Source organism: Fringilla coelebs (genome assembly GCF_963513975.1).
Source record: "Fringilla coelebs genome assembly, chromosome: 15".
In the NCBI taxonomy this organism is placed as follows: Eukaryota; Metazoa; Chordata; class Aves; order Passeriformes; family Fringillidae; genus Fringilla; species Fringilla coelebs.
In genome coordinates this window covers 18,785,205-18,810,489 of record NC_140041.1, presented here as the reverse complement: position 1 = coordinate 18,810,489, position 25,285 = coordinate 18,785,205, and the positions used below count along the sequence as shown (strand labels likewise).

Here is a 25,285-nt window from a genome sequence, read left to right as displayed (position 1 = left end):
AGAATGAAAATACGCTGAAGATGGTGTCTACTGAAAATGAAGGGAAGGAGGTCCCTGGTTGTGTTTATGATATTCACAGGCATTGCAGGGGCTTGTTACTCGGCTGGGCATTGCCTTTGGCCTGAGGATTGGCATCTGGGGTATGCTGGGAGGAGGTAATATGGTAACAATTGATTATTCAAAATCTGTCTTTATTTTTCTTGTCTGAAGCTGCTTTTGCCTCTTGCAGGACACCTGCAGGTGAGTGTAGCTTGCAGACAGAGAGAACCCAGTTCCTGGGGAGACTGCTGTGGTGCAGATTTAATCTTTCCTGTCCATCTCTCTTTTCCTGGAGGTCTGTGTCCTTCCCCCGGGAGACAGGGCTCCGCAGACAGAGGTGTCAGCTGACTTCCCCAGAGCCAGCAGCAGTTCCAAGTCCTGTGGTGTGCTGGGGTCTGGTCCCCTGGGCTGTTGCAGGCACGAAGAGCTGCCAGCAACATAAAAATTATTTCTAAAGCATAATGTTAGTGCTGTGGTTCTCTTTGGCCTGCAGGAGAGCTTTGGTCAGCATGTCTGTGCTGTGCAGAAAGCCATGGCCAGGTCCTGTGCCTTTCCACAGGGAGTGAATTCACACTAACCTGTGGCTCCCACCCACTGCAGCCAAGAGCAACCTCAGCCTCAAATATGACGTATTTGCTTGACTTAAACATGTGCCTGGTCATTATGGCAAGTAAATCACATTGCAGTATAATTCAGTGAAGGCTTGGGCATGGAGACTTCAGGCTTATGCCTATCTAATGAATGCTTCTGGCTTGTCACATTAGTAATCCCTGTATTAATGAGTGGCCTGTGACATGATGTGGTTGACTGACAAATTCTGAAGTTATATATGCATATGGGTAAGTGCCAGAGTTCTCCAAGTTGAAATTTTACAATATCTTGTATCAGCCTCTATGCGACAGCGTGGCAGAAAACATCCTGGGGAGGCAGGGAGCTGTGGGCCTGGGAATTCACCTTTCCTCATAGGGTCACAATGGGTAGAACAAGCTTTCCCTCTCTTGCCTCTTGTCTGAGGGTGTCCACACACTCCTCCAAGGGATGTGCAGTACTTGTGTGGCACAGGTGTGCTGGGTGTGGGGGTGTGCTGGGTGTGCAGCACAGGTGTGCTGGGTGTGGGGGTGTGCTGGGTGTGCAGCACAGGTGTGCTGGGTGTGGGGGTGTGCTGGGTGTGCAGCACAGGTGTGCTGGGTGTGGGGGTGTGCTGGGTGTGGGGGTGTGCAGCACAGGCGTGCTGCTGTGGGGGGCTGTGCTGGGTGCAGCACGGGTGTGGAACATGCTGTCCAAAAGATGTACATACTGCATGTACTGGAGTCTTTGAGCCCTCTTGCTCAGAGGTGCTCTCTCCTATGCTTCTCCTAGAATAAGTAGCCCTCAAGCAGGCAGTGAATCTCAGCAGAATAATAATAAATCTTGCACCTTCCCAATGAGATTTTAATTATGATACTACAGTTGGGAGAGGAAATCAAGCTGCAGTGCACCGCTGTATTTACAATGTTATCCACCATCTTTGTCCATCCCCTGTGCATCCTCCTGTTCCAGTAACAATTACGCTCCCCACTGAGGAGGCCCTGGACTGTCAAGCAGCTCCTGTGCCATGGCACACTGAGCCCTGCAGCTCCTCCGTGGTGGGGGGGGTCTCGAGGGGTGCTGGGTGGGTGGGCACACAGTGGGAAGGTGCCATGGGCCCGCATGTGCCAGCTCCCGCTGCGCCCAGCCAGTGCCCAGCGCCGGTGAAATTCCTGTGCACAGTGAACCAGGACAGTGCTGAGGTGGGTCTTGACAGCACTGTGGAGCAGTGGGGTGCCGTGGGGTGCAGACCCCAGGCTGTGTCTGTGCCCCTGTTTCCCTTCAGCAGCTGTCTGAATGTGACAGTGGAGGGCAGGAGGGACACTGTGGGTCAGTGTAAGAGTGGGGAGTAGTGGCTGTCTTCTCACTGCTGCCAGGCTGGGGATTTCTTGTGCCCTGATGCTGCTGTCGGATTTTATTTCCAACTTCAGGTGCTGGAGTTGAGGGAACTTTTCCCCTGAGAGTTTCCTCCCTGTGTCTGTCAGTGGCTCAGCCGGTGCCAAGGCTTCTTCCTGGACTCTTCCAAGACACACAACCCTTCCAGTGGGCAATTGTTTCCCTTTGGTGTGCACCAGATGATGAGTCCAGAATACAGCCCGTGCTTTCAGTGATGTGTCCTGAACAGGAAAGCTTTCCCTTCCACCATAGACCTTGGGTTTGTTTTCTTCTCTGGATGCCACCAATTCCCCCATTCACATCGACCTTGTGGTCATAAGTCACTGACCATTCCTACCCCCTTCCAAAGTCGAGACAGGGTGAGCCTGGACCAACTGCCCGTGGGCACACACCTCCTTAGCACTGCTGGCATAGCCACCTGCATGGCCCTTACTGCACCCCCTGTCCCGGGACTCCCGGCGTTCGTATGCTCTGGCTCTGCCAAAAACGGGTCGGCTGCCGGCCCTCGGCTGGGATCTTGCGTTCGGGCAGGCAGGTCAGGGAGCAGCAGTCCTTCTGCCTGAAGGCTGCAGGAGCTTCCCCATGGACAGGGGTGTCCAGCAGGGCCAGTGACGCCCCGGGCAGGAAGGAGCAATCCCCGGTCAGGACTGTCCCCGGGACAGGGGCGTCACCAGGTAAGACAGCATCCCGCGGCAGGAGCGTCCCGGGGCAGCAACATCCCCAGGCAGGAGGGCGCGTCCCAGGGCAGGAGCATCCGAGTGTGGCAGGAGCATCCCCCGGGCAGGAGCCTCTCCCGTGGTGAGAGCATCCTCGGGCAGGGGCGTCTCCGAGCAGGACCGTCTTCGGGGCTGGGGCTGGGGCTCCGCCCGCCCGCGCGGTGCCGGTCGGTGCCGTATGGGAGGAGCCACCGGGCACCGCCGCCCCTGCGCCCCCCCCGCCGCATTTGGCGGCCGCCGCCGCGGAGCAGGGCGCGGGGGGGGATGATGGATCCGCGGCTGCGGCTGCTGACGCCCCGCGCCCGCCTGCCCGCCGTCAATGGAGGAGGACGCTGAGACCCGCAAGATCAGCAGCAGTTTCCTGCGAGACCACAGCTATGCCACGGAAGGTGAGCCCGGCCCGCAGCCCCCGGCCCGCCCGCAGCAGGTGAGGCCGCCCCGCAGCGGCCCCGGCCCCCGCCCGCCCCGCCGCGCGTCGCTCTGCGCCCTCCCCCGCGGCTGTCCCGGCACCGGCACCGCTGTCCCGGCCCGGGCTGGTCGGCCCCACGGCGGCGGCGGCGGCCCCGGGGGTTCGGTGTGGGAGCGGCGAAGCCGCTGCGGTGACTCAGCAGCGCCGGTGTCGCTGGGTGGGCTCCTCGGGGCCGGGCCGGTCCCCCGGCGGAGCGAGGGCGCTGAGCCGGGGCACCGAGAGCCGCCGCAGCAGCGCTCGGGACGCAGCCGCCCCCAGCCCCGCCGGGCCCCTTCCGGAGCTCCTGCGCCTTCGCTCCTCCGGCTCCGGGAGAAAGGGGGGTCCCGACCCCCCCACAAACCCTTCCCGGGGTCCGCGGGGCCGGAGGGATGCGGGCGGCGGCCGCGGCTCGAGATCGGCTTCCCCAGCCCCTGAGGGCGTTCGCGGTGCTGCAGGTGGCTGAAGCCGCGGTGGGGTGCGGGAATACGGCAAACGCTGGTGCAGATCTCGTCAGTGGAGCAGTGGTCTCGGGTTATTTTCAGTACAAGCTGCTTCAGGAAGGTGTAGTGAAGTGCATCCCGACTGGTGTGTTGCAGATGCAAGGAGATGCCAAGGCTGTTGCACATGGATAATGTCACAGCCCTGGTGAGGCTCATGGTGCATTTTAGAGTGGTTTCCCATAATAGCTCAAGAGCAGAGAAGATGGTGTGGCCATGTTCGGTTCAGGCATCAGAACATGAGCTCAGCCTGCACATGCTGCTGCAGCCACCACAAAGGCAGCTCCAGCAGCGAGGGATGAAGGAGGGATGGGGATGGAGCTGCTGTTGCCTCTGCTATCTTGCCTGGTAGCTGAAGAGCTGTCAACTTCACATCAGCTCTGTCACAACCTCCCTTTGCCCTCTCGTTTCAGGAGGAAAGTGCAGCTGATGTGAAGCAAAACTGAACCCCCACCCTTTCTGGTAGCACTGACACCTTCAATGAGGCTTCAAAAACCAGACTCTGTACCATAGTCTGATCTTATTCATAGCTTAATTAGTAGCCAAAGAGGCTTTCACTTACTGTGTCATCCTCATGAGACTTAGAGAAAGCCAGACTTTGGGAATTTTGTCACATGGCTAAAGGAGGGTTTATCTAGTGGAAAATTTTTGGCTTGATATAGTAATGGAAAGCTTTGAATACCTGATGACCCAAAGAAATTTGGGTTTTTTTGTTGCTTGTGTGTAGCTGGAATGTGAGTGCTGAGTGTGACAGCCCCCAGGTGCTGGGGAGGGCTTGTCCTGGGGCCCCCTGGCTCTGCTGCTCTGCTTGGGAGTCTCACACTGAGGGCCTGGGGTCCAGCAGGACGTGCTGTGGGGCCAGGTACTGCTGCACTGTGGGGCTGAGTGGGCAGACCTGCCCTGGGGCTGAGTGATGGACCTGTGGAGGCCATCACACCATGCTGACGTTTCTGCTGAGAAGGGTGGTGTGGGCCAGTGCTTCCAGGAGCGTGCTGTGGCCAGGATGGGACTGAGCTCCCATACCTCTCAGCTCTCTGGCTCCCACCACCATGTGCTGTGCTCTCTGAAGGATGATTTTGCTGTTGCTGCATTCTGAAAGGCAGCTGCAACAGCCAGCAAATGTAAAATGAGGCTATAGCTACCTTGTTGTGACCTGCTGAGAGCTCAGCTTTCCTGGTGGGGAGGGGTGGAGGGTTGAGATGGGCCTGTAGTGATTTCTGCCGGTGACCTGGGAAGGCTAGGGATTTTCAGGGAAGATCCAGTCTGCCTGCAATCTGCGGCTGTACGCTGGCATTTTCAGAAGGACCTTGTGTGTCGTACTAGGGAACCACAGCAATCCTCTTGGTAGAAATGAAACAGACTGAGGCATTTGTGCAGTAGATGACCGAATCAGCCGGTGTGATCCCTGCTGCGGTGGCAGGGCAGGGGGAAATTCAGGAGGGGATTTAATGGCTGTGTATCAGCTGGGAGTTTTTCTTCCCTTCGTGCTGTATAGAACTCCTGACTCCATGCGGTGGTTCTGCTAGAGGGAGGCTGACTGCACTCTGAAATGGTAGATTTTGCTAAGATAAAAAATTTAGGTAATTGAGTTTTATTTTTTCCTACATGTGAAAGCAGCATATGCCTAAAACACTGTGGTATCTGGTTTAAAAAGAAGAAAATCCTTCCAAATGCTGTGCAGCAAGTGCAGACTTGCTTTGGAAATGAAGGTGTCTCTGGTGTGTCAGCTGAGGGAAATAGCCGGTTATGTAATTTGCTTTAGTGAAGTGTCGTTGTCACTTAAATAGGTCTGGTATTTTCATGCAAATGTGGGGTGAGGATGGTATTTCACAAGTGCACATTTGAATGCCTTGTTCTTGTGCAGCTCAGAGTATTGCTGAGAGGAAACGGGGCCCTTGTACTAATTCTGCTCGGGTTGCCAGGGAGGTGCTGAGGTGCAGCCCACGTCCCCAGCTGTGTCACAAGGTCTGCCGGGCACAGGGAGCAGGGCGAGTGGGTTCCAGGGCAATGCCAGCTCAGACCTCAGAGCACTGCTGCAGAACGGCAGATCTCACTAGAAAAATGTCCAGAAAATATGCTTGATTTGTTCTTGTTTTGCTTAAAATCTATCTTCATTGGCAATTCTGCTGAGTGCCCAGCCAAAAGTAGGACAAATTGAGACACTTGAATACAAACAACCATTGGAGCAGCTTCCACTTCTAGATGTGCCAGTTGGAGATGTGGCCCTAAGGGTCCTTCATGGGGAGGTGGCCCGGCCAGGTGGTTGTGCTGCGGAGAAGGATCCTTGGGAGCACTCATGTCCCTCCAGGACCATCCTGGCATCCCCTGAGGGATGTCCGTGTTTCCCAATGGCTCTGCCAAGGGACCTTCTCCCCTGCAGGCACGGGGCTGACCCTGCTGGAGCTGCATGGCCTGGTGGATGTGCCAGGGCTGATCCTGGCAGCACAGTCATGACACTTTGCAGACACTGCATGGCTGTTCCCTGCACCCTTCCCTGGGCCTGGCTAATGCCCCTGCAAGTCTTTAATCTTCTGAGGGAGTGCTTCCCAAACCGAGTAGGTTTTGCTGTTGTGAAATCTATCACTAAGCCTTTATTTCCTTTTCCTGCTTTAATCTTGTTAGTCCCTCTGTAACTCTCTGTCATCATCTCAGTCATTCCCATCCTGCCTGTATTCCTGCCCTGCCATGGTGCTGTGGGAAGGGGCCCTGATGCCAGAGAAGTTTGCCTCGAGCTCTCTGTGGTACAGTGGTTGCTTTTTTAAAAATCTGCATGTGGTTCCAGGAAAACACCAAGTGAAGCATTTCCCAGTGCTGGTTTAGGGCAAGAGCTGTTGGGTATTTCTGTTGTTGCAAATGATGCAAGTTGTTGTTTGGAGATCATCTGGGTTGAGATTTAATTAATCCGGGAACCTCTGTGAAGTTGTTTTATCACATGAGTACATTAGTTACGAAACACAGTCACATCCTTTCTGCTTTTTATTGATACACGTGTACTGTGTTTAGACGTCCCTTCCTGTTCCTGAGCCTGTGCTCCCCCAGGTGGAAAGGGCCCACAGACATGTGGGTCCATCCCTTATTCTGTCTCATATGGGATCTCTGCAGAAGCACAGCATAACTCAAGTGCTTGCAATGCTCTGCGTCAAAGCCGATTTGGGGATGCTTTAATCTACAGATTAATGAGAGAGGAGATGTGCCTGGGGACTCTGTAATCTAGAGATTACTGAGAGGACTGGGAGCAGGTAATGATGTGACTGACCCACTGCAGATGGACTGTGAGGAGGCTGCCTGGTCACTGGTGATGGCTTGCATCTGTCTCGTCTCCTCAGTTCTGTGCAAGAACCAAGCTGTTGCCTCTCCAGTGCTGGGGAAAGCTGGGTCACTCCCAGCAGGCACCAACAGCCTGTGGAGGGGTCTGGCCTTATAACCTGGGGTTACCCTGGTCCCTGTTGCTGTGGGGTCTGCAGCTGCAGCGGGTCAGAACCCAGCACTGGTCAGGCCCTCAAGCCCAGGACCCTGAGCTATGCTGTGGGTGCTCACAGGTGATCCTTGGGGTGCCAGCCAGGACTGCCCCATCATCAGAGTTTGAAATGGAATTGAGGGCCTTGTTGGAGTGGTCAAGATTTACTAAATGTAGAGAGACCACCTCTCGTTCATGAGCCACCTGAGCTGAACATTGCAGAGGGTAGGAGAATATTAGTGGAAAAGTTGCTGGTTGCTGTTTGTGCATCACCTGTTGTCTGTTGGAGACAGGATGCTGGTTAGGGCATGCTCCTCATCTGACCCAGCAGATTGCTTCTGCTTGTGGGAGCAGGAGTCTGCAGGGCTGTGCCAAACCCCTGATGCCTCCTCCCAAAAGAGCTGGTGAGATCTGGTGCCTGGAAGGTCAGTAGGTGGAAGGGCTTAGTGCCGTGGCAGGCAAGGTAATCATCAGCTTCCCTAACTCTGCAAGCTGGAGCAGAGGTGTACCCGTACCAGCAGGCTTAGATTCATAAAATCATTAAGGTTGAAAAAGACCTCCAAGATTATTGAGTCCAGACTTGCTTGTTAGTGATTGGCTGGGGGAATAAATGCTTGTGGAAAAAGTCCTTTGAGAATATGCGTGCCAGCTGCTGGATCACTCGGAAATGTGGCTGCCTGAGCTGGTGCCTCTCACAGCCGCGGTGAGAGGTGCGTGTCGGCTGGTGCGGAGGTGAGCCCCGCTGAGCCGCGCACGCAGCGGAGCCGAGGCGTGTGCACCGGGCCGGATGCTGATCAGGCAGCTTAAAAATTGCGGCTGCTTCTCGCTGCTCCTCCCCACGGCGGCTGTGCGATGTGCTGAGCCGGCACAAAGCCCCAGCTGCGGGCAGGGCTGGCCCGGGGCTCGGGCACGGCAGGGAGCGCTGGGCAGTGCCGGGAGGCAGTGCCGGAGCACGGACCGGGGCTCCGGGCAGTGCCGGGGGCACCCCGGGCTCCGGGCACGGCGGGGAGTGCCCAGGCAGCTACCGGGGCTCCGGGCAGCCGGTGCTAGTGCGGTTGCTGTACAGCTGCTCTGCCTGGAGCTGACCAAAAGACCCCCAGAGTTCTCGCCTCAGCATCCCTGTGCAGAGCTGCTGTGACTGCCGGGCAGCTGGCAGCCCTGGGCAGCGGCACCTGAGCTCTTTGCAGCCCTCCCAAAATCCCCATGACTTGGGGAGCTGGCAATTGCCCTGCCCTGTAGAGGGGCAGCTGAGGCACAGCGAACCTGGGACTGGCCTGGGCCTGGCCCCAGTGCTCTGGGAAAGGGTGAGATGCCACCGTGGCCACCTGCCCCAGCACTTGGCACTGGAGGCCAGATGTGTGCACATTGGTGTGTTGTTTGTGTGCTTTCAGGAATGCTGTCCCCAGCTCACCTGCCTGCCGTGCTCCCAGAAAAGGTGTGATTGATCTGTTGGAGTCAGTGTCTTCATTGAGGGCAGCACTGGTTGATGTTTTTCACTGATGCATTATGCACCTGATTTCTGGAGGGGAAAGGGTTGCCCTGTCTGGGCCAGGGGGTCCCAGGATGGGGCAGGTGGCTGTGTGGCTTGTCTGGGGTTTCTGTTGTTTTGGTTTTCAGCTTTTATCTGCTTAAGCCTCCAGCAGCACAGCCCTCACTGCAGCTCCAGCTCGCTGTTTCAGGTTCAGCTTACAGAGGGTGTTGTGGTCCTCTGAGGTGCAGTGTACCTTGGGAAGGAGGTAAAATGCCAGGCAGGTCAGGAGCTCTGTGCTGTGGCACCACAGGAAGCTGCAGGGGCCCGACAGCCGGGCTCGGGGAGAGCAGAGTCACTTCCAGGCAGCTGAATGCCCAGAAGGATCCTGCCTCCCTGGCAGTGCTGCTTGTCTGCATTGCACAGAACTGTTGTGCAGCCTTTTTGTTCCTTCAAAGCCTGTTTCCTCACTTCCTTGGGTGCCACAAGTCAGCTGTTGGACCATCTCTTCTAATGTCATGCTAAGGCAGGTCCTGGGAATGGAAATGTAACTGGAATATAAACCAGAAACCAAAGCAGCCGATTAATCCCTCATTTTGATCTGCTCTGTCCTGCATTTCAGCTGATTCCCTGGTGTGGTCATAAAACACAACCATTATCTCAGCTTCCCCAATGTGCAAACAAATTGCTGTGATTTTCCTATGCTTGGATCAGTCCATATCCATATTCTCTGAACAACAATAAAACATTAATGGAGATAAAGACTGTTATCTCCCTCATGTCTATTTTGTCATTAGAATAACAACTTTAAATGTTAAGAGTGCTGAGATTTATAATACCAAGCCTGCTCAGCAAAAATAAATCATGTTTCATAGAGCACATTACCATTTATTGCCGCTGTATTATCTGAAGCCAAGAGTGGGTGTTAACCCTGTGATAACGTCCTCAAAGGGGATTTTAAATAATTTTGTAGTTTAATTTAAAAATTCTGTTGACTGTCTGGTTTGATCTGCAACTCATTTTAGTGCGAGGGGTATCAAAGCTGAACCTCTCCAAATGCTGATAACGAGCTCGCTGAGATGTGCAACAGTGGGGAAAGCCCCCTACCCCGAAATGGCTCCTGGTTCAGCTGTGGCTTCAGTGAACCCAGCCCAACACAGCCACACCAGCTGGGCTCCCTAAATGTGCTCACTTTCAAGGTGTTTTAGACTTTGGAAGACCAATGCATTTTTAAAGTTTCATCTTGGTGTTTTCATTCTTGACATCTGGGTCCTCATCGGCTGATAGCAGGCTCATGGTGAGAGAGATGTGTCTCAGTTGTGATTTGATGTGTGACCTGAGCTGGTGTGGCTCCTCAGTCAGTGCCCTTGTGGTCCTGCCCTGCTCTCACCCTGCCCTGGCACCCTGACTGCTGTTGGGGATGGAGCAATGCTGTGCCACAGGAGCGCTCAGTGATGGTCAGCCAGCTCCAGACTGGTGTTCTGGGAGTCCCCTGCTTGCTGCAGCTGTGTTACAGTGGTGGTGCTGCCCCTGGCTGCCTTGGCAGAGCTGGGGGCAGCGCTTGGGCCCCTACCCGTGTGCTGCTGTGTCACCAGGTACCCCTGAAATGAACAGTGCAGCCTCGGTGCCGAGTTCTCTGGCATTTCCTGGCATTGCCCTTGTTAGCTCTGTGAGTAAGGGCAAGGTGCTTGGACCCTGGGGAGCAGCAGCTTACCTGAGGAGTGCAGGCATTAACCAAACACCATGTGCAGTGCCTGACTGCCCATTCCTGCAGCAGCCTGGCAGCTGGGGAGCAGGGGTAACAGATCCCTTCCCTTGCAGGCTGAGTCAATTTTACTGAGCGAGAAGGGGCCCAGGTCAGGGAGTGCAGGGGCAGCCCTTAATTCTGTCTCACCACAGAGATCAGACTGATGGTGCTAGATGCTGACCAGTGTTGGAGAGGCTGTAGCTCGTTTAACACCTGGCTCCTACATTAAATTCACGCAGTGCACATCACTGGGTGTTTGTTCTGGCATGTTTGTGGGGCAGCTGCTGCACTCACCTACTGCCAGGAAGAGTGCCCATCTCACGCCTGGTGCTCCAGGGGCACTGGAGCCCTTTGAAAGGTGCCTGGAGACCTGCAGTGTCTGGATGTGCGGGTGGGAGGCTGTTCAGCCAGCATGGAGTCCCAAGCAAACAAGCTTTGCATCCCTGGGGTCCTGCTCTGCAGATCCCTGAGGTGCTGTCCTGAAGGTGAGGTGCACGGCATGGCCCCTTGGGGCAAGAGGAGCACCAGTGGCAGCTCACCCACCTATACCTGCCTGTGGATGGGACATGCCTGCTGTTCCTAGTTCCACTGGAAACCCCTATAATGATTAGGGGGACCCTTGCACTTGCTGTTTTGGAGCAGGAGACGGGGTCTGCTGCTGGAGGTTAGATGTCAGCACTGGTGGAGGTTGCTCCAGCCTCAGCTGGCAAGTTGTCCGTGGAAACATGCATCTCTGTGGGATCTGGGGAATGGAAAAGAGAGAATTAGAGAGGCTGCTTTGGAGAGCCCTCCCTCACAATCCCTAAATAAACTTGGCCTTCGTTTCAGCAGGCTGACAGATTCTTAATTATAATAACAGCGTGAGCAATGTTGCTTTGTAACTGGTTTCCCATTGAACATTTCTGGCTAGCAGGAATGGTGTGCCAGATGCCTGCCTGTGATTGCCTCTGCTTGGGCAGACCTGTTCGGGTAACACTCCCAGCTGGAGGACACGAGTCATGCAGGGATCCAGGGGCAGTCTGGTTGTTTGCCTGATTTCTTGGCAGAAGCCAGAGTACCACCAGAGTCTTCACAAGCGTCTCTGCAGCAGTTTCCTTCTACAGAATTGCTCTGTTTGAAGGCACCAGAGCAAACAGGGACCTGCCCCTCTCAGCAGTGACAAACTGTTGAGTTTTGGCTAAGTTTTGGTGATGGTGGTTTTCCACCCTGGCCTTAGTTGAGGGCTCTGGTCTGGGGGTTCGTGCAGCCACCAGACCCAGCACGATGTCTATCTGTAGGTCGTGGCTGGAGCCCTGCAGTGATGGGACCCTGCTTGCCCTTGTGAGTCCCAGGAGCTTTACTGGCTTTGCTCAGCCGTGCTCTGAGCCGTGAGCTGTGCTTCTGCTGTGTTCTTTGCGTTGAGAGAAAGCAGCCAGGGGCTGGAGGCACAGTCACTGTGGGCAGCCCCTGCACTCCTGCTAGCAACTGCGTTATGGTGATGGAGCAAACCCCATGCTGATGGGCTGTCATGCTGCTGGCACCCGGGGGGTACCTGAGGGAAGCCCCTCTACCCCTGTAGAGCTTGGCACAAGCTCTCCTGCAGCAGAGACCTGGCTGTGGTTCCTGTTTCATACTGTCTTTTGGCAACTTGATGTAACATTTTTCATTAGGAGCCCTGCAATGTACAGCAGCGAGGTGTTACTGATGGAGCAACTCCAGCTATAACAGGGTACTCAGTTTTTGTATGGAAGTCATCAGACAGAAAAACATTGGGCATAAAGACAAAGTCAGACATCAGTACCTGTGGCACTAAATGGTCGAATTCACCCAAGATTGTGAAGATGATGCTGTGCGGAGATTACCCTGTAGCTGGGGCTGTTTCTGGTGACAGTGAGGCTGAATCCATGTCTTCCATGGATCTTTAGATGGTCAGAGTTCCTCATCATCAGTTTCTGCTGACAGGCTGGTTTGGAGGTCAGCCTGAGTCAGGCCCTTGAGAATTCCAGCTGGGTGTAGCATAGAAGGGAGAAGAGCAGCTCTTGGTTCTCATCCAACACACCTCCACTAACAGCTCTCAAAGCACTTCATAAACAGGATCTTACAGATGCCAGGCTGGGCATGGGTCTTGCTTTGAAGTTGGAGCTGAAGTCTGACCTGTTTCCTCGTCTGTATGGGGCTCTGGGGAGGACACTGAAGTCTTGTCATATTTGGACATTTGATCGAATGTAAGAACTTTCTAATTAGGATGTTTATGAGTTAATCACATGTGACACTTCATTTGCTCCCTGCTGCAAGCCTGAGATGTGTGTGAGGATGTGGGGAAGTGGATCGTCCTTTTTTTGGCTTTGTGTCACCCTAATGCATTATCTCCATCTGGTTGTCTCCTCCCTCCTTGTGTCCCTCAGCTGGAAGTGTGTACCAGGGGCTATTAATAGATGAATCCTGCAACAGTCTGTTCTTGCAGATGGGATTCTCAGCTCCTGAAGCCTAAAACTCATTACAAATAAAGCAATACACTGTGTGGTCCTTAATGCAATTAGCCCTGCTCTAAGTTGGGCTCTCAGGGTCAAACGCTGCTGTCAGTTTCCATGTGAAGGTTGCCTGGGAGTGTCATGGCCTGTAGATCCCGACCCACATGTTCCCTTGCCCTGGCTGATGATGGACACAGCCGTGGTGCTGTGTCTGCTCAATACCGCTGTGAGATCCTGTCCCTGACATCTCTGGCTGTGTGATCCCAGTATCCTGTGTGCTTTTCAGGGATGGGAGGACTGTGGTTCTACACGTCTGTGTTGCAGAAGGATGTTGTCTTTTGAGGACTTTGACTTACCACCTATCCTACCACCTCCTTGAACAGCCAAAACCAGCGCCAGTGCAAGGGCTCCTCTTTGCACCAAGGCTCTCTCTCAGGGAGGCAGATGACATCTCCCCCTTTCTGATGGGGTATTCTACCTGTGGAGGAGGCAGAAGGGTGGAGGAATGCTCACAAGCATTTTGGGGACCCCTTTTCTCAGGGATGGGCAGTTGTGAATTGAAGAGCCCGTATGGCTGTGGGCCGTTGTGTCTGCACTTGCTGCTGTGCATGCCTGTGTGCTTGGCTGCACACACACACACACACTCTCACACTTGTCACCACCTCTAGGGAGCCTTCTGCTTGCTGGGCTTGGAATCATGGCTCTTGCCTTTTTCTTTCACTCATCCCTGCCCCTTCCCAGCTCCCCAGGTTCTCATGGGGCAAGTGGGTCCAGCCATGGATCTGCTGAAGTGGGAGCAGCAGGAGAGTGGGGCAGGGTGAGCCAGAGCCCTCCTCCTGGTGCAGGAGGAAAGATTCTGCACAGAACTGCCAGAAATTGCTCCAAATTGTGCTCATGTCTGGTGTGTTTGCCTTTGCCAGGGACACAAGCAGCCTGGGCAACCAGAGGGGCTTTGGAGTATTATTCTTACAGGCTTGGTTTCTTTAATTAAGAGGGCTCTGCTTTCTCTTGAGAAAGGAAGCTGTGAGGCTGTTTTCAGACTCATTTTACCGTGCCTTGCGTGTTCTGGAGGGATTCATTTCAGCAGGAATGCTCATGTTCCCATCTGCAGGAAGTGTTTGTCTTGCCCTGGCTCAGCATTTGCTGGGGACAGGCAAAGCATCTTGCCCACTTCTTTGGTGTGTTTGTAGGCTGTGGCTTGGCCCTGGGGAGTGCCCACAGCAGTGAGCGTGGCCAGTGCCAGCCCTCCTCTCCATCAGGGCACTACAACACCAGCTCTGCTTTGCAGTGCTCCGTCCCACAGTGGTGGTGCAGCCAGGCTGAGGAATATGTGCTTTTCACTTCCCTGGCTGGGAGTGATTCTCCTGGCTCCAGGGAGGAGCCGTGCCCTGGTTTGAGGTACCAGCATACAGCAGAATTCCAGACTTGGGAGGCACTTCATTCTTGATCTCCTGATAGCTGCTGCTTCACCAAACCTCTTTCTTTCCCTGCCATCTGTTTCTGACAATGTGCAAAGTTATTGATGAGGTGATGAAATCAGAGGACTAGGGTTTGCCAGAAAAAGGGTTTTTTCCTCTGCATATGCAGTCTCAGGCCTTCAAATGAAAGCAGCCCCCTGGGAAACCTGTGTGTCAGGCTCAGGGCAGCAGCTGCTGGGCTGGTGGTCTGATGAGTAGTGGGTCCAGCCAGTACCTTCTCAGTGCACATGCAGGCCTGGGAGGAGGTGTGGGTGGTAATTAGCAGTATAAAAATGCACCATGATATCATCCTGGAGAGCTGTCCCCGTTGGGTGCTCAGTGCACACTCTCTGTGCTCCCACCATCGCTGCCTCCCGTGTCAGCCTGCTAACAGGAGCTGGGCTGGCTTGCTGGGTTTAGCCTTTGTTAGTCCTTGGCAGTGCTATTTGGAGGTTGGAAGGCTATTTTAGGTATATTTAATTACAGTTTTTTCTTGCTTAGTGAATAGCTGCAGTTATTAACATGCAGTGGAAAGGGTTACAGGAGATGGCAAATATTCAAGGCATTCTTTTGTCCTGTCCTCCAAAAGACAGAGAAAACAGTTACATTTATCAGCAAGTGCTGTTTTCTGACTAGCAGAGTTTGAAAGCAGTTTTCTGTGTTTCTTCTACTTTTCAAAAGCCATTGATTTTTGCAGTGTTGCAATTAGAAAACAAGCCTATAAACTGTTGTTTTCCTGCATTTTAAAATGGGCTTTCAGTCTCCTGCTGTCTTTTTATTGGTTTCCCAGCCCTGCTGAATGTTGCTTAAGTCAGCATGTTGTAATTGGCCTGTGGAGATCCCGGTCTGGCTGGTGTCACTTGAAACCCAAATGGCTTTGCAATAGTGTCAGTGTTTCTCGACTTCCTGCCCAGGAGCAAAGGTGCCCACCCTGGCACAGCTTGTACTGCATCTGTATTGACTGGGAGCACTTGGCTAATCGCTTCCTGTAATTAAATTCTTCACTAAGAATAAAGTTAATCTTCTCAGAGCATATAAAACCTGACCCGCAGCCTGAGCAGGCAGAAATGCTGCTGTTTATAGGCACCTTTATCCAAGTGTAAAGGGCCCATTCCCAAAGCAGAAGCAATTGGGATAATTAGATATTCCTTGTCCTGAGTCAGGGATATATAGTAATAAACTGTAAGGGATATGGTAGTTTTCTGCTTGAGGTTCCATAGACTCCTGAGGTTGGAAGGGACAATTTTGCCCGTTCCTCATGACTCTGGTAAGACACCACCGAGCCCTGTATATGTGATGGGATCACCACTTCTCCTTGTCAGGGTGCTGGGGCTGGTTGGGGCTTTGTTGGGTTTTAAAGTTTTTTAGATTTGCATTTTCTCTATTTGATGATGCTCAGTAAGTTTGGCAGAAAGAAATGGATGAGACTTTCCCCAACTTTTTTTCTCTTTGTTTACATAAACACATTATTAAACTAATTGCCCAAATCCTTGCTGGCTGGCAGAAGCATTAAGCTTGCTATAGGCCACTGACTTAAACCATATGGTTTGGTCCCAAGGCTTCTTTGGGTTTTTAGAAGAGGTTTAAAAAGTGCCTGTTTGCATCATCTTGAAACATTAATATTCCAAGCACAAATAGTTTTGCATGATTTATTACTCTCACTGTAGCTTTGCTCATACTCCAAAGTTCAACTTCAAAGTACTGCATCCTCCCTCCTCATTATTTATGTGCAGCAAAACAAAACAACGTGAAGTGCCAACCAGGCATTGCTGTGTTTCATTGGATGCAGAAACTCAGACTTCTTCTGTGGCCATATAATTTCTTGTTCAATTATTAAGAGCCAAATTCAGAAGGAAGGTAACGTTCCCAGCTTCCTTTCCTGGAATGCAGGAGCGCTTCTGGAGAGAAAGTATGTGGTACCAGGAGGATGCCAGGTACTTGCCATCAGCTGTTCAATTTGGACAATTATACTACATTTGTCAGTTCCACTTCTATTCAGAGTGAAATCCCCTTGCCAGTTCTCACACTCTGTTTCAGTGCAGCAGTATTTCATCAGCAAACAGCGTCAATGGCGCCCAGAAGGACTGGGCTAATATCAATTCCCCTAGTTTATTTTGTAGTACCCCTTATCTTTGCTGCAAATATTGTATCTGAAATCAGAAATGTGGGTGAAACATGCAGCCATGCCCCAGTGAGGAGAGTGTTAGTGAGAGCTCGAAAGCGGAACCCTGGCCTGCTTCACTGTGAAACCTGGTATGGCAGCTGGGTTCCCCTACCAGGATCTGGGGCTCCTGCCCATCGGTTCTGCCCCAGCTGATGGACTGGCATGCAGAGCACTGGGCAGAGGCTCTCGTGCTCTGCATTCCTCCCATCATTGTGCAGATATGGGTACCAGGAAGATGTCAGCCACTGCATCAGATGGAGGCTGAATAAATCAGCGTGCACGGATCATTGAACCTCTTTGTTGTAAAACAAATGGCCTATGGTCAGTTAATCATATAAAGAAACATCTCCCAGACCTCATGGCATTATTCATAAGTACTAAATCCTCTTGCAGTTTCATAAACAGAATCTCTGTTAAAATATGGGGAAATCACAATCTGGAGCAGTAGTTAGAGATGTGGATGCCACATACTGTGGGCAAAAGGAGCAAGAGTTTTTTTTTTTTTTTCTTGCAAAGGCCTTGTCTCTCTCTCATCTGAATCATCCCTTTGCCTTGAGCTCACAGGTCTCCTTGTGCTGGACTCCTGTGCCTGCCGTGTTAGGTGCTGTGGGAGCCCTGCAGGGGACAGCATGTGCCCTGGGTGCTGGGCCAGACTGTCCTTGTCCCTGGCTGGTGGCTGTGGAGCCGTCAGTCCCCCGTGTCACAGCCCCTGGGTGGGATGGCCGTGGGCTCTCAGCCTCTGTGGCCTGAAGGAGGGCTGGCAGCAGCCTGGGGCCCCGGGCCCCTGGTTTGTCCTGGCACTGCCCCTTCCATGTGATTGATGTGGCCATCTTGGTACTGATAAATCCCCTTTGTTTCCTGCCCTCCTTTCTCCCTGCTGGAAGGGGAATCAGTGTGCTGGAAGGTTGCCTGTTCTGATGGTAACTCCCAAAGTCTGTCCACCCTCTGCTTCAGTGCTGTCCCCACTGCTCTGTGGTGAGTGCCAGACAAGTGGGAGCAGTAGAAGGTCACAGATTCACTGTGTTGTTTTTATCCAGATTTAACTAATTCTGTGTTAAATGGCTTTCAGACGGCTCCCAGCCATGTGAAGCTGGGCTCTTTGGGCCGTGTCCAGAAGAGCAGCTACCTTCCCATGGCACCTGTCTGCTTGGCCTGTGGTCCCTGAACATCCATTTCTTCTGCTGAAGGCCTGGAATTGATTTTCCCTCATGATTTAAAACAAACCCCCTAACTATGGTGTCCCAATTTACAGTTCATGTTTCAAGAAAGTGGCTCTTATGTGTTGCCAGCCCTCAGCACGTTCACTTGTTAAATTATGCACATGCTAATGAAGTGTGAAAATCAGCCAAATAACAACTCTCCATAATCGCTTAATGTCCCCAGAGCATTGTGGCTTTTTTTATTATTATTATTTTATGATTTGTGACCCATTCTGAATAATGTTTCTGCAGGGGTTCTTCCAACAACTGGGGTTAATTAGTATTTTCACTTTTTCCCCTTCTGAATGAAGCCCAAACTTGCTCACAGCCCACAGTGCAGCTTGTTTTCTGTTTTGAATTAAATAATGCCTAGATTTCAGTCAGAACGGGAAGCAGCTCTCCAGCAGAACCGTTAAAATCCACGCCCTCACCCAGCACACACCTGGGCGCACGGGCAGGGACTGCAGCCGTGTTGAGCGTCCCGCAGCTGCTCTTGCTGTGGTGGCTGTTTGCAGAAGTGATGCTGCTCCTCGTGCCCTGGGCAGTGCTCCCCATCCCTGGGATGAAGCACTGCCTCGTCACAGTGGCAGTGGCAGTGACTGACCTGCCCCGAGCGCTGCTCTGGGATATGAGACCAGCTCACGTTCCCCAGCTCTCCCTTCCCTGCATGGTGGAGGGACGCAGACGGGGCTGGTCTGGCTGTGCCTGTGTGAGGAGGATGCTGCAGGGGCAGCATGTCACCTGTGGAACTGCTGGAAGTGCTGCTCCACCACCAGGTGTGAGCTGGTGTCAAATGCAGTGTGGGGATGCTGCTCCGTGCCCCCCGAGGTGGGGCGACCATGGCACTGGTACCATGGTCAGACAGGATATTTCCAGTCTGTATAACCTCTCTGTGTAGCAGAGGTTGTCCCAAACCCTTCAGTGTTCCAGGACACCACCAGGCTTGCAGAGGCCCGGCTGGGCTGGTAGTGGCATTTGGAGTCCCGGGAGGTTGATGTGCATGGGTGAGGCTGTGTTTGGGTGGGGAGCTCTAAGCTAAAGCTGTGTGTGACTGAGCAGTGGGTGCTCCAGAGTGTGCTGCCCTGGCTGTGGAGCTGCCCAGGCTGTGGAGCTGCCCAGGCTGTGGAGCTGCCCAGGCTGTGGAGCTGCTGGTGGAGCTGCCCAGGCTGTGGAGCTGCCCTGGCTGTGGAGCTGCTGGCAGAGCTGCCACGTCTGGGCAGATGACAGCTTCCTGCCTTGCCTGGCCTCTGTGTGCCTCTGCCTTGTCTCAGTGTTTGCCACCTGTTGAGAACAGAATAATCCCTTTTCCATGCACTCTAGCTGATTTTGGGGTGTGGCTGAGTTGATGATAGGACTTTGCTGGGATCAGCCAGGTTCAGCTCCAGCTCTGGTCCCTGCACTGTGGTGGATGAACAATGTCAATATTATCTCAGCCCAACAGTTTTGTCAAAAATATTTTCCACGGATCCTGCCTGGGGAAGCACCATGTTTGGCTTCAATGATACAGCCCTGACACCAGAAAAAGAGCTTCCAGCAAAGACTTTTAATTGTCTGTCAGAATCAACATAATTAAATCCCATCTGATGGGAAGAGAGTTTTCACTGGATCTAGTGACCGTCCATGCTTCTATTTGGAAGCCTCTAACATCCCAGAATTTATTTCCTGTAATAAACAAGGGTTTTGTTTCCACTGAAGATAGCTGTATATATGAAATTTGTTATTTTTCAAGCAGAAATATTTGTTATTTACACTTGCAGTTTATAAACAAGTGTTTTTCACTCTCTGTAACTTACCAGCAGGAGCCAGGAATGCTGCCTTGCCCACAGAGACCTTGGGCCTTCCCCAGGTACTTGAGGCATTTGGGTGCTTTCTGCAGCCCAAGTGGCAAAACTTGTAAAGTTCAAAGACAGGCTCATTTATAGCTGCAATCTGCTCCTTCAAACTGCTGCACAAATCACTTTTAAGCAATTCATTTCAGCGGCTCAGGACATCACTTAATGAACCCAACTAAATTGAAAGAAAGAAAGTTTAATTAAAATACTGCAAGGAAAATGTCTTGAGACAAGCTCTTCCAGGAGCAGATTGAAAATGATGGCACAGACATCTGTCTTCCATGGGAAGAAATGTTAAAGTCGGCAGAAAATTTAGTTTGCGATGGGTTTTAGAGGGAGCAGATCAAGCGCGTGTTGTGGTCTGGCCCCATGCAGGGCTCTGGGGTACCGTGAGCTCCTCCAGAGCCTTGTGAAGGGTTTGTGCCCCAGCAAGGAGGGCTGGCAGTGGCCAGCAGTGGCCTTGAGCCACGTGTGGAGGCAGAACCTGACAGTGGCCACCTGCCACAGGCATCTTTGGCTCTCTGGGAAAGGGGCACATCCCGGAGGGAGGACCCTGAGTGGCACTGGCTCCTGAAGGCACCAGGAGGGCAATGGGGTGTGCTAACAGGCCATGCCACCTCCCAGAGAGGGGTCTGTGGGCTCTGGGACTGGCTGGGGCAGGGGCAGGGGAGATGCTGCTGGGGAGCTCTGTGGTGGCTGGTGTCAGTTTGAAATATCCTGTCTGCCCAGACGTGGGTGCTGAGGTGGGGGTGGCACAGCCTGGTGCTCTGGGTGGCACTGCCTGCCCCAGTCCTCTTGTGCTGCCACCTTACTCAGTACAGCCCCAGATGCTGGATTAAGCCATCTTTGGCTGATTAAATTCACATCTGCGCAGCAGGGACTGTCTGCACAGTGTCGGTGTGTTTGCTTTCCTGTAGAATTGGAATTGGAGCGTTAAGAACATTTTTTCAAATGCCACCACTCTGATGGGCATGGCTGCTGTGGGTGCTCGCTGCAGAGAGGTGGATTATGGCAGGGAAGGGTCAGTTTCCCACGCAGAAGGTGTTTCTGTTCCATCAGCCACATTCCCCATTTGCCTCCCCCCATTCCCCTTCAAGTGCCAGACCCATTGTTTCTCACTGCTGACCCAGCTGTGTTTCTGTCCTGGTGCTGCTCCCAGGCTGATCCACCTGCAGGCAGCTCATTCAGCCACCCTGTGCCCAGGCTTGCCCATCCCTGGGGTCTCCAGTGTGCAATGTGTTTTGTGATCCTCTGTGGAGCCCCGGGCCAGGTTTCTGTGAGAAGCTCCTGTCGCAGCAGGTGCATGCTGTGCCTCCCATGTTCAGCCAAGGGCTTGTTCCAGGGGCACCAAACTGGAATAATGTGACAGAGAATGACATCAGAGCAAGATGGTAACAAAATTGGGTTGTAAGCTGAAAATAGCTGCTCTATGTGAGAGCAAAGATCGCTGCTTCTGAATTTTACTCACTCAGCTGACATTTGGGTACTTCTAATTAAAATTTTTCAACAATTTTTTTTCAGTCAATAATTTTTGCTGATCAGCTAACAGATGGCTGCAGCAAGATGACCAGAAAGACAGACTGCATGGCACATGAAGTGTGTTGGAAGGCATCCATCCCAGTGTCTGCACACCGACCCCTTGTCTGTAAGAGTCTAATGCAGGGCTGTGCACTGAGAGTTCCCTGGGTCTGCAAGGCAGCATCCCCAGGACACAGGTGTGTGCTGAGGGTCAGCACAGGTGCTGCAGTGCTCAGCACAGGTTACCCTTTGGTAAAAGCAGCTTTTGTGTTCCTGCTGCAGATAAAGATCTTGTAAATAGTAAGAGCTCAGTATTGTTACCATCTCTGAGTATCTTCCTGTGTCAGATGTTCAGGTTTTCAGCAACCAGTGATGTCCCTGGAAATCATGGGTTTTCAGAAGGTATTTTGGAACCAGGCCACTTTGTGCGTTGCTTATGCCTTTATGCCCAAGCATGACAAGTGCCCAGACAGTTCTGTGGCAGAAATCACTGGAGTTTTTAAAGGTTTTAATGTGGAAAGGGTGGAGGACTTGATCAAGGCTCAGCTGCTTTTTACAAAGTCTCATTTTTTTTAAGGGTGTATTTTGCAGATGGACTTGGATTTTCCATCACTATTCCTGAGCCCAAATCAGCCATTTTGAGGAGGTTGTGTCTGCTGTGCAGCTAAGCCTCTTGGCACAGGGATGGCAGCTAAATCCTGCAGTGAGCCAAGGGACAGAGCAGTTGGATGAGTTGCCCGGAATGCTCTGGCAGTGTGAGCCAGCACAGGCAGTGAGTGCAGGAGGGCAGGCTGCTGCCAGCCTGGGTCACTGCCCCAGTGCTGTGCTCTGACCCCAGCCCTGGGAACACTGGGAGTCACAGAGGGCTGCCCTGATGTGCCCACGTGTGTGTGCAAGATGAATAATGCAGAAAAGAATTGCAAATAGAGAAAAAAATAATTCAGGAAACTGTGGGTTTCAATTACGGCCCAGCTCTCAGTCAGTTTTCTTTTAAGCCCCTAAGATTAGCTCAGTTGGTTAGAGCATGGTGCAAATAATGCCAATTGTGAGTCCAGTGTCTGTATGGGACACGCACGTGAGTGATGGACCCAATGACCCTTGCGGATCCCTTCCAACTCAGAGTATTCTGTGATTTCTTAGACGAAGTTGCTGTGCTGTGTAGACCATGGTTTGTGGTTGTCTCAGGTGTTTGTGCAGAGGGTCTGTCCTGCCACAGCCTGGGCTGTTCACTGAGGCAGCACTGAGAGCCTCTCCCACCCGCCCAGGGCTGGGCCGTGTGGGGGCTGACTGGTCGGGCTGCAGGCTGTTCTGGGGCACCCTAGAGCAGCTGCTGGTTTTCCTCACAAAGTCAGGGTTATTTGCACTGGCAGAGAGACTCCTGGGTCCTGGGCTAATTGTCTTGATTTACGGGCTGTTCTGCCACCACAGGTGTGATGTGTAACAGCTTAATAAGGTGTTCATAGCCTGATAAATTAAAAATTGCCATTAATCCAAGAGCTAATGAGTTGTGCATCTTGATCAGGACTGTGCATCAGGACTGGTGGGCAGGCATGGGTGCTGGATGGGGCAGGGGCCAGGGCAGCTGGGCCAAAGGCAGCTCTGCTGCTCTGCTTCCCTCTGTTCACCTGCTCAGATGGGCTGAGTTGTGGCTGTGCCTGAAAGATGCCCTTCCCTTCCCTTCCCTTTCCTTTCTGTTTCATCATTCTGCTGCTGTCCATGACCCAACCCATTGCATGGTCTCTGCTGGTGCACTGGGCTCTGGAGCAGCGCTTGCCCCACTCCTGTCATGTCCTTGCCCTGGGCACCTGGGGGCCTGAGAGCCTCTGCTCCCTGGGAGTTTCTGTGCTGAGCCCTTCCCTGACGTTATTTCCTCCTGAACTCTCCTTTCCAGCAGTTCCAGTAAATTACACCTGGCCAGGATGGTGGAGTGATGTAAAATCACATTCTTGCAGGCTGGCATTCTGGAACAGGCGCCTTGGTTTGGTGGGGGACGCTGAGTGACACAAGGGCTGCTGCCAGATGGGAGTTTCTTTCATCTAGGTTGGGTAGCACGAAATTCCTCTTTGCTGTAACAAGGGCAGAGAATTTTGGAATGTGCCAGTATTTTTAGCTGTTCAATCTAGGAGTGTTATTCCATTTCGGGGAAGAGGAGCAGCTGTTGATAGCTCTGCAGCATCATGTTGTTGTGATGAGGAGCTGTACCCAGAGCTGTACCCAGCCAGCAGAGCTCAGCAGGGTCCAGCCATGCCCGAGGTACTGGGGGGTCCCACGTGAGCCAGGACCCCAGCCCCATCCCTGCAGGAACAGCCCTCGTCATGGGCAGAGGGGAGGGCCTGCCCCCGGCTGGGAGCTCCTCAGGCTGGGTGCTTTTCCACTGAGCCCACCCCTCCCTCCCCACTGCCCTGGCCTGACTGGGATCAAGGGGTTGGGCAGGTGTTCTGCCATGCCATGCCATGCCATGCCATGCCATGGCTTGCTGTGCCATGCTGTGGCTTACTTGGTGGTGTCAGCAAGCTGTGGTGTTCCAGGGCATTTTGCTGATGCTCTGGATCCTTACTGGGCTTAATGCAGTGGAATTGATTTCTGTTTCCCAGGCTATGATTCACCTCAGCAGGTGATCAGGATAATCGATGCCAATCAATCACATGTGATTTTGCATGCCATTAGATTGCAGTTTAACCTCTGCTGTCCTCTGCCCTCCCACCTCACACACCCCCCTGCTGTGGACCACACAGTTTGGGGCAGGATTGATGGCCCAGGCTCCCCACACTGCCCCTGCATGTTGTACCCAGCCCTGCTCTGGTGGGACTTGGATGCCAGTTCCTTGTCCCCTCACCTCCATGGCCTTGCCCAGGGTTTCTTCCTCTTTAGCCGGCCCTTTCTGTACCTGAGGGGCCTTGAAGTGCCCCTGGTTTTAGTTCCTCTCTGATATTTTTTCATGGGCAGGGAAGAGAGTTGCATTCCAGTCTTTGGATGCTCTGCTGAGCTGGGGGCTGAGGGTCCAGCTCTGCTGCAGCCCTGCTGGGTTAAATCTGACCTGACAGAGGGGACAGAAGGTCCTGGTTCCTTCAGGGTGCCTTGCAGTGTCCAGGCCTGAGCACTGGTAGGTAAACACTTTGCTAGCTCTTTTTTTGTTTGTTCTAAGAGCGGCAGACAGCAAGGGAGACCAAAGAGGTCTCTTTTAAACACTGAAATGTAGAGTCTCACCATTTTCTGAGCAAAGCAAGACCCACAGCCTGCCACTGAGGGTCAGACCTGGGAGTCCCCCTTGAGAGGCTGAGGATTTGGCTGCATTAGTCAGTTGTAATTTTAACGTTTGTGCCCTTCTCAAAACGCCTTTCTGAGCTTAGGGTCCATCTCCTGCCATGGCATGGTGGGATGCACTGAGACCTCCACAGGGGATCTGGGGGTGGACTCGTGCTCTGGCTCTCCCATTACCAGACGTTGCCTCCATAAGCCTCCTAATTTTTCATTACCTCTTTGCTTTTCTTTGCCCCGAGTGGTTTCGGGTGTAGGTTTTGTTCTCAGTTAATAGGACCCGTGGTTGTCCCGCTGGCTTTCCCCCTCGTGGGCGAGCAGAGTCAGGGAGTGGCCATCGTGCCACGGCTGGGTGTGCTCCCAGTCAGGGTCACCTCTCCATCCCCCGATCTCCTGGGCAAAGCCCTGCAGCCACCACTCCCTTGAGGGGTCTAATGGGGGATGAGGGATGTGGTTGTGGTGAGTTATTACCCCACACTTATCAGTATTAAACTCCATTTGGCAACTCATAGCCTGGGATTTGAATGACCTAAATCCTTCCTTTGGCAGCCTGGTTTGCTGTTATTTATGGTGCTTCCCAATTTATTATCGTCTGCAGCTGGAGGCTTTGTGTGTGGTGCTGTGCACGCAGTGATTTACACACACAGTGCAGGGAGCAGAGTGTCCAGAGCCGCCCTGCCCAGACCCCCACAGCCCTCCTGTCCCTGTCCCCAGCCCTGGGGGCAGAGCTCAGTGGGCAGGGGAGGCACGGGCTGCCCCAGAAATGCAGAGTCCTGTCTGGGGAAGGAATTGGTGTCATCAGGAGAGATCCTGGGGCTGGACGTGGCTGTGGGAGAGCACTGGGGCTGTGGAAGGGTTTGGAGCACAAGTCTGATGAGGAGCAGCTGGGAAAGGGGCTCAGCCTGGAGCAGAGGAGGCTCAGGGGGCCCTGGTGGCTCTGCACAGCTCCTGACAGGAGGGGACAGCCGGGGGGTCGGGCTGTGCTCCCAGGACCAGGAAGGGAGGGAACAGCTTCTGGTTGCACCAAGGGAGGTTTAGTTTGGATATTAGAAAAAATTCCTTTCCTGAAAGGG

General features: G+C 53.1%; 1 protein-coding gene across 1 annotated transcript in view; it reads left to right on the top strand.

Moving 5' to 3' along the window:
- The first annotated feature begins 2,969 nt into the window (after positions 1-2,969).
- Positions 2,970-25,285, top strand: part of PPP2R2B (protein phosphatase 2 regulatory subunit Bbeta) — a 36,796-nt gene continuing 14,480 nt past the window's right edge. Inside the window, exon 1 of the mRNA XM_084215824.1 lies at positions 2,970-3,106. Within this exon, the coding sequence (XP_084071950.1) occupies positions 3,037-3,106 (70 nt within the window). The 5' untranslated portion in view covers positions 2,970-3,036. The remainder of the gene's footprint in view (positions 3,107-25,285) is intronic.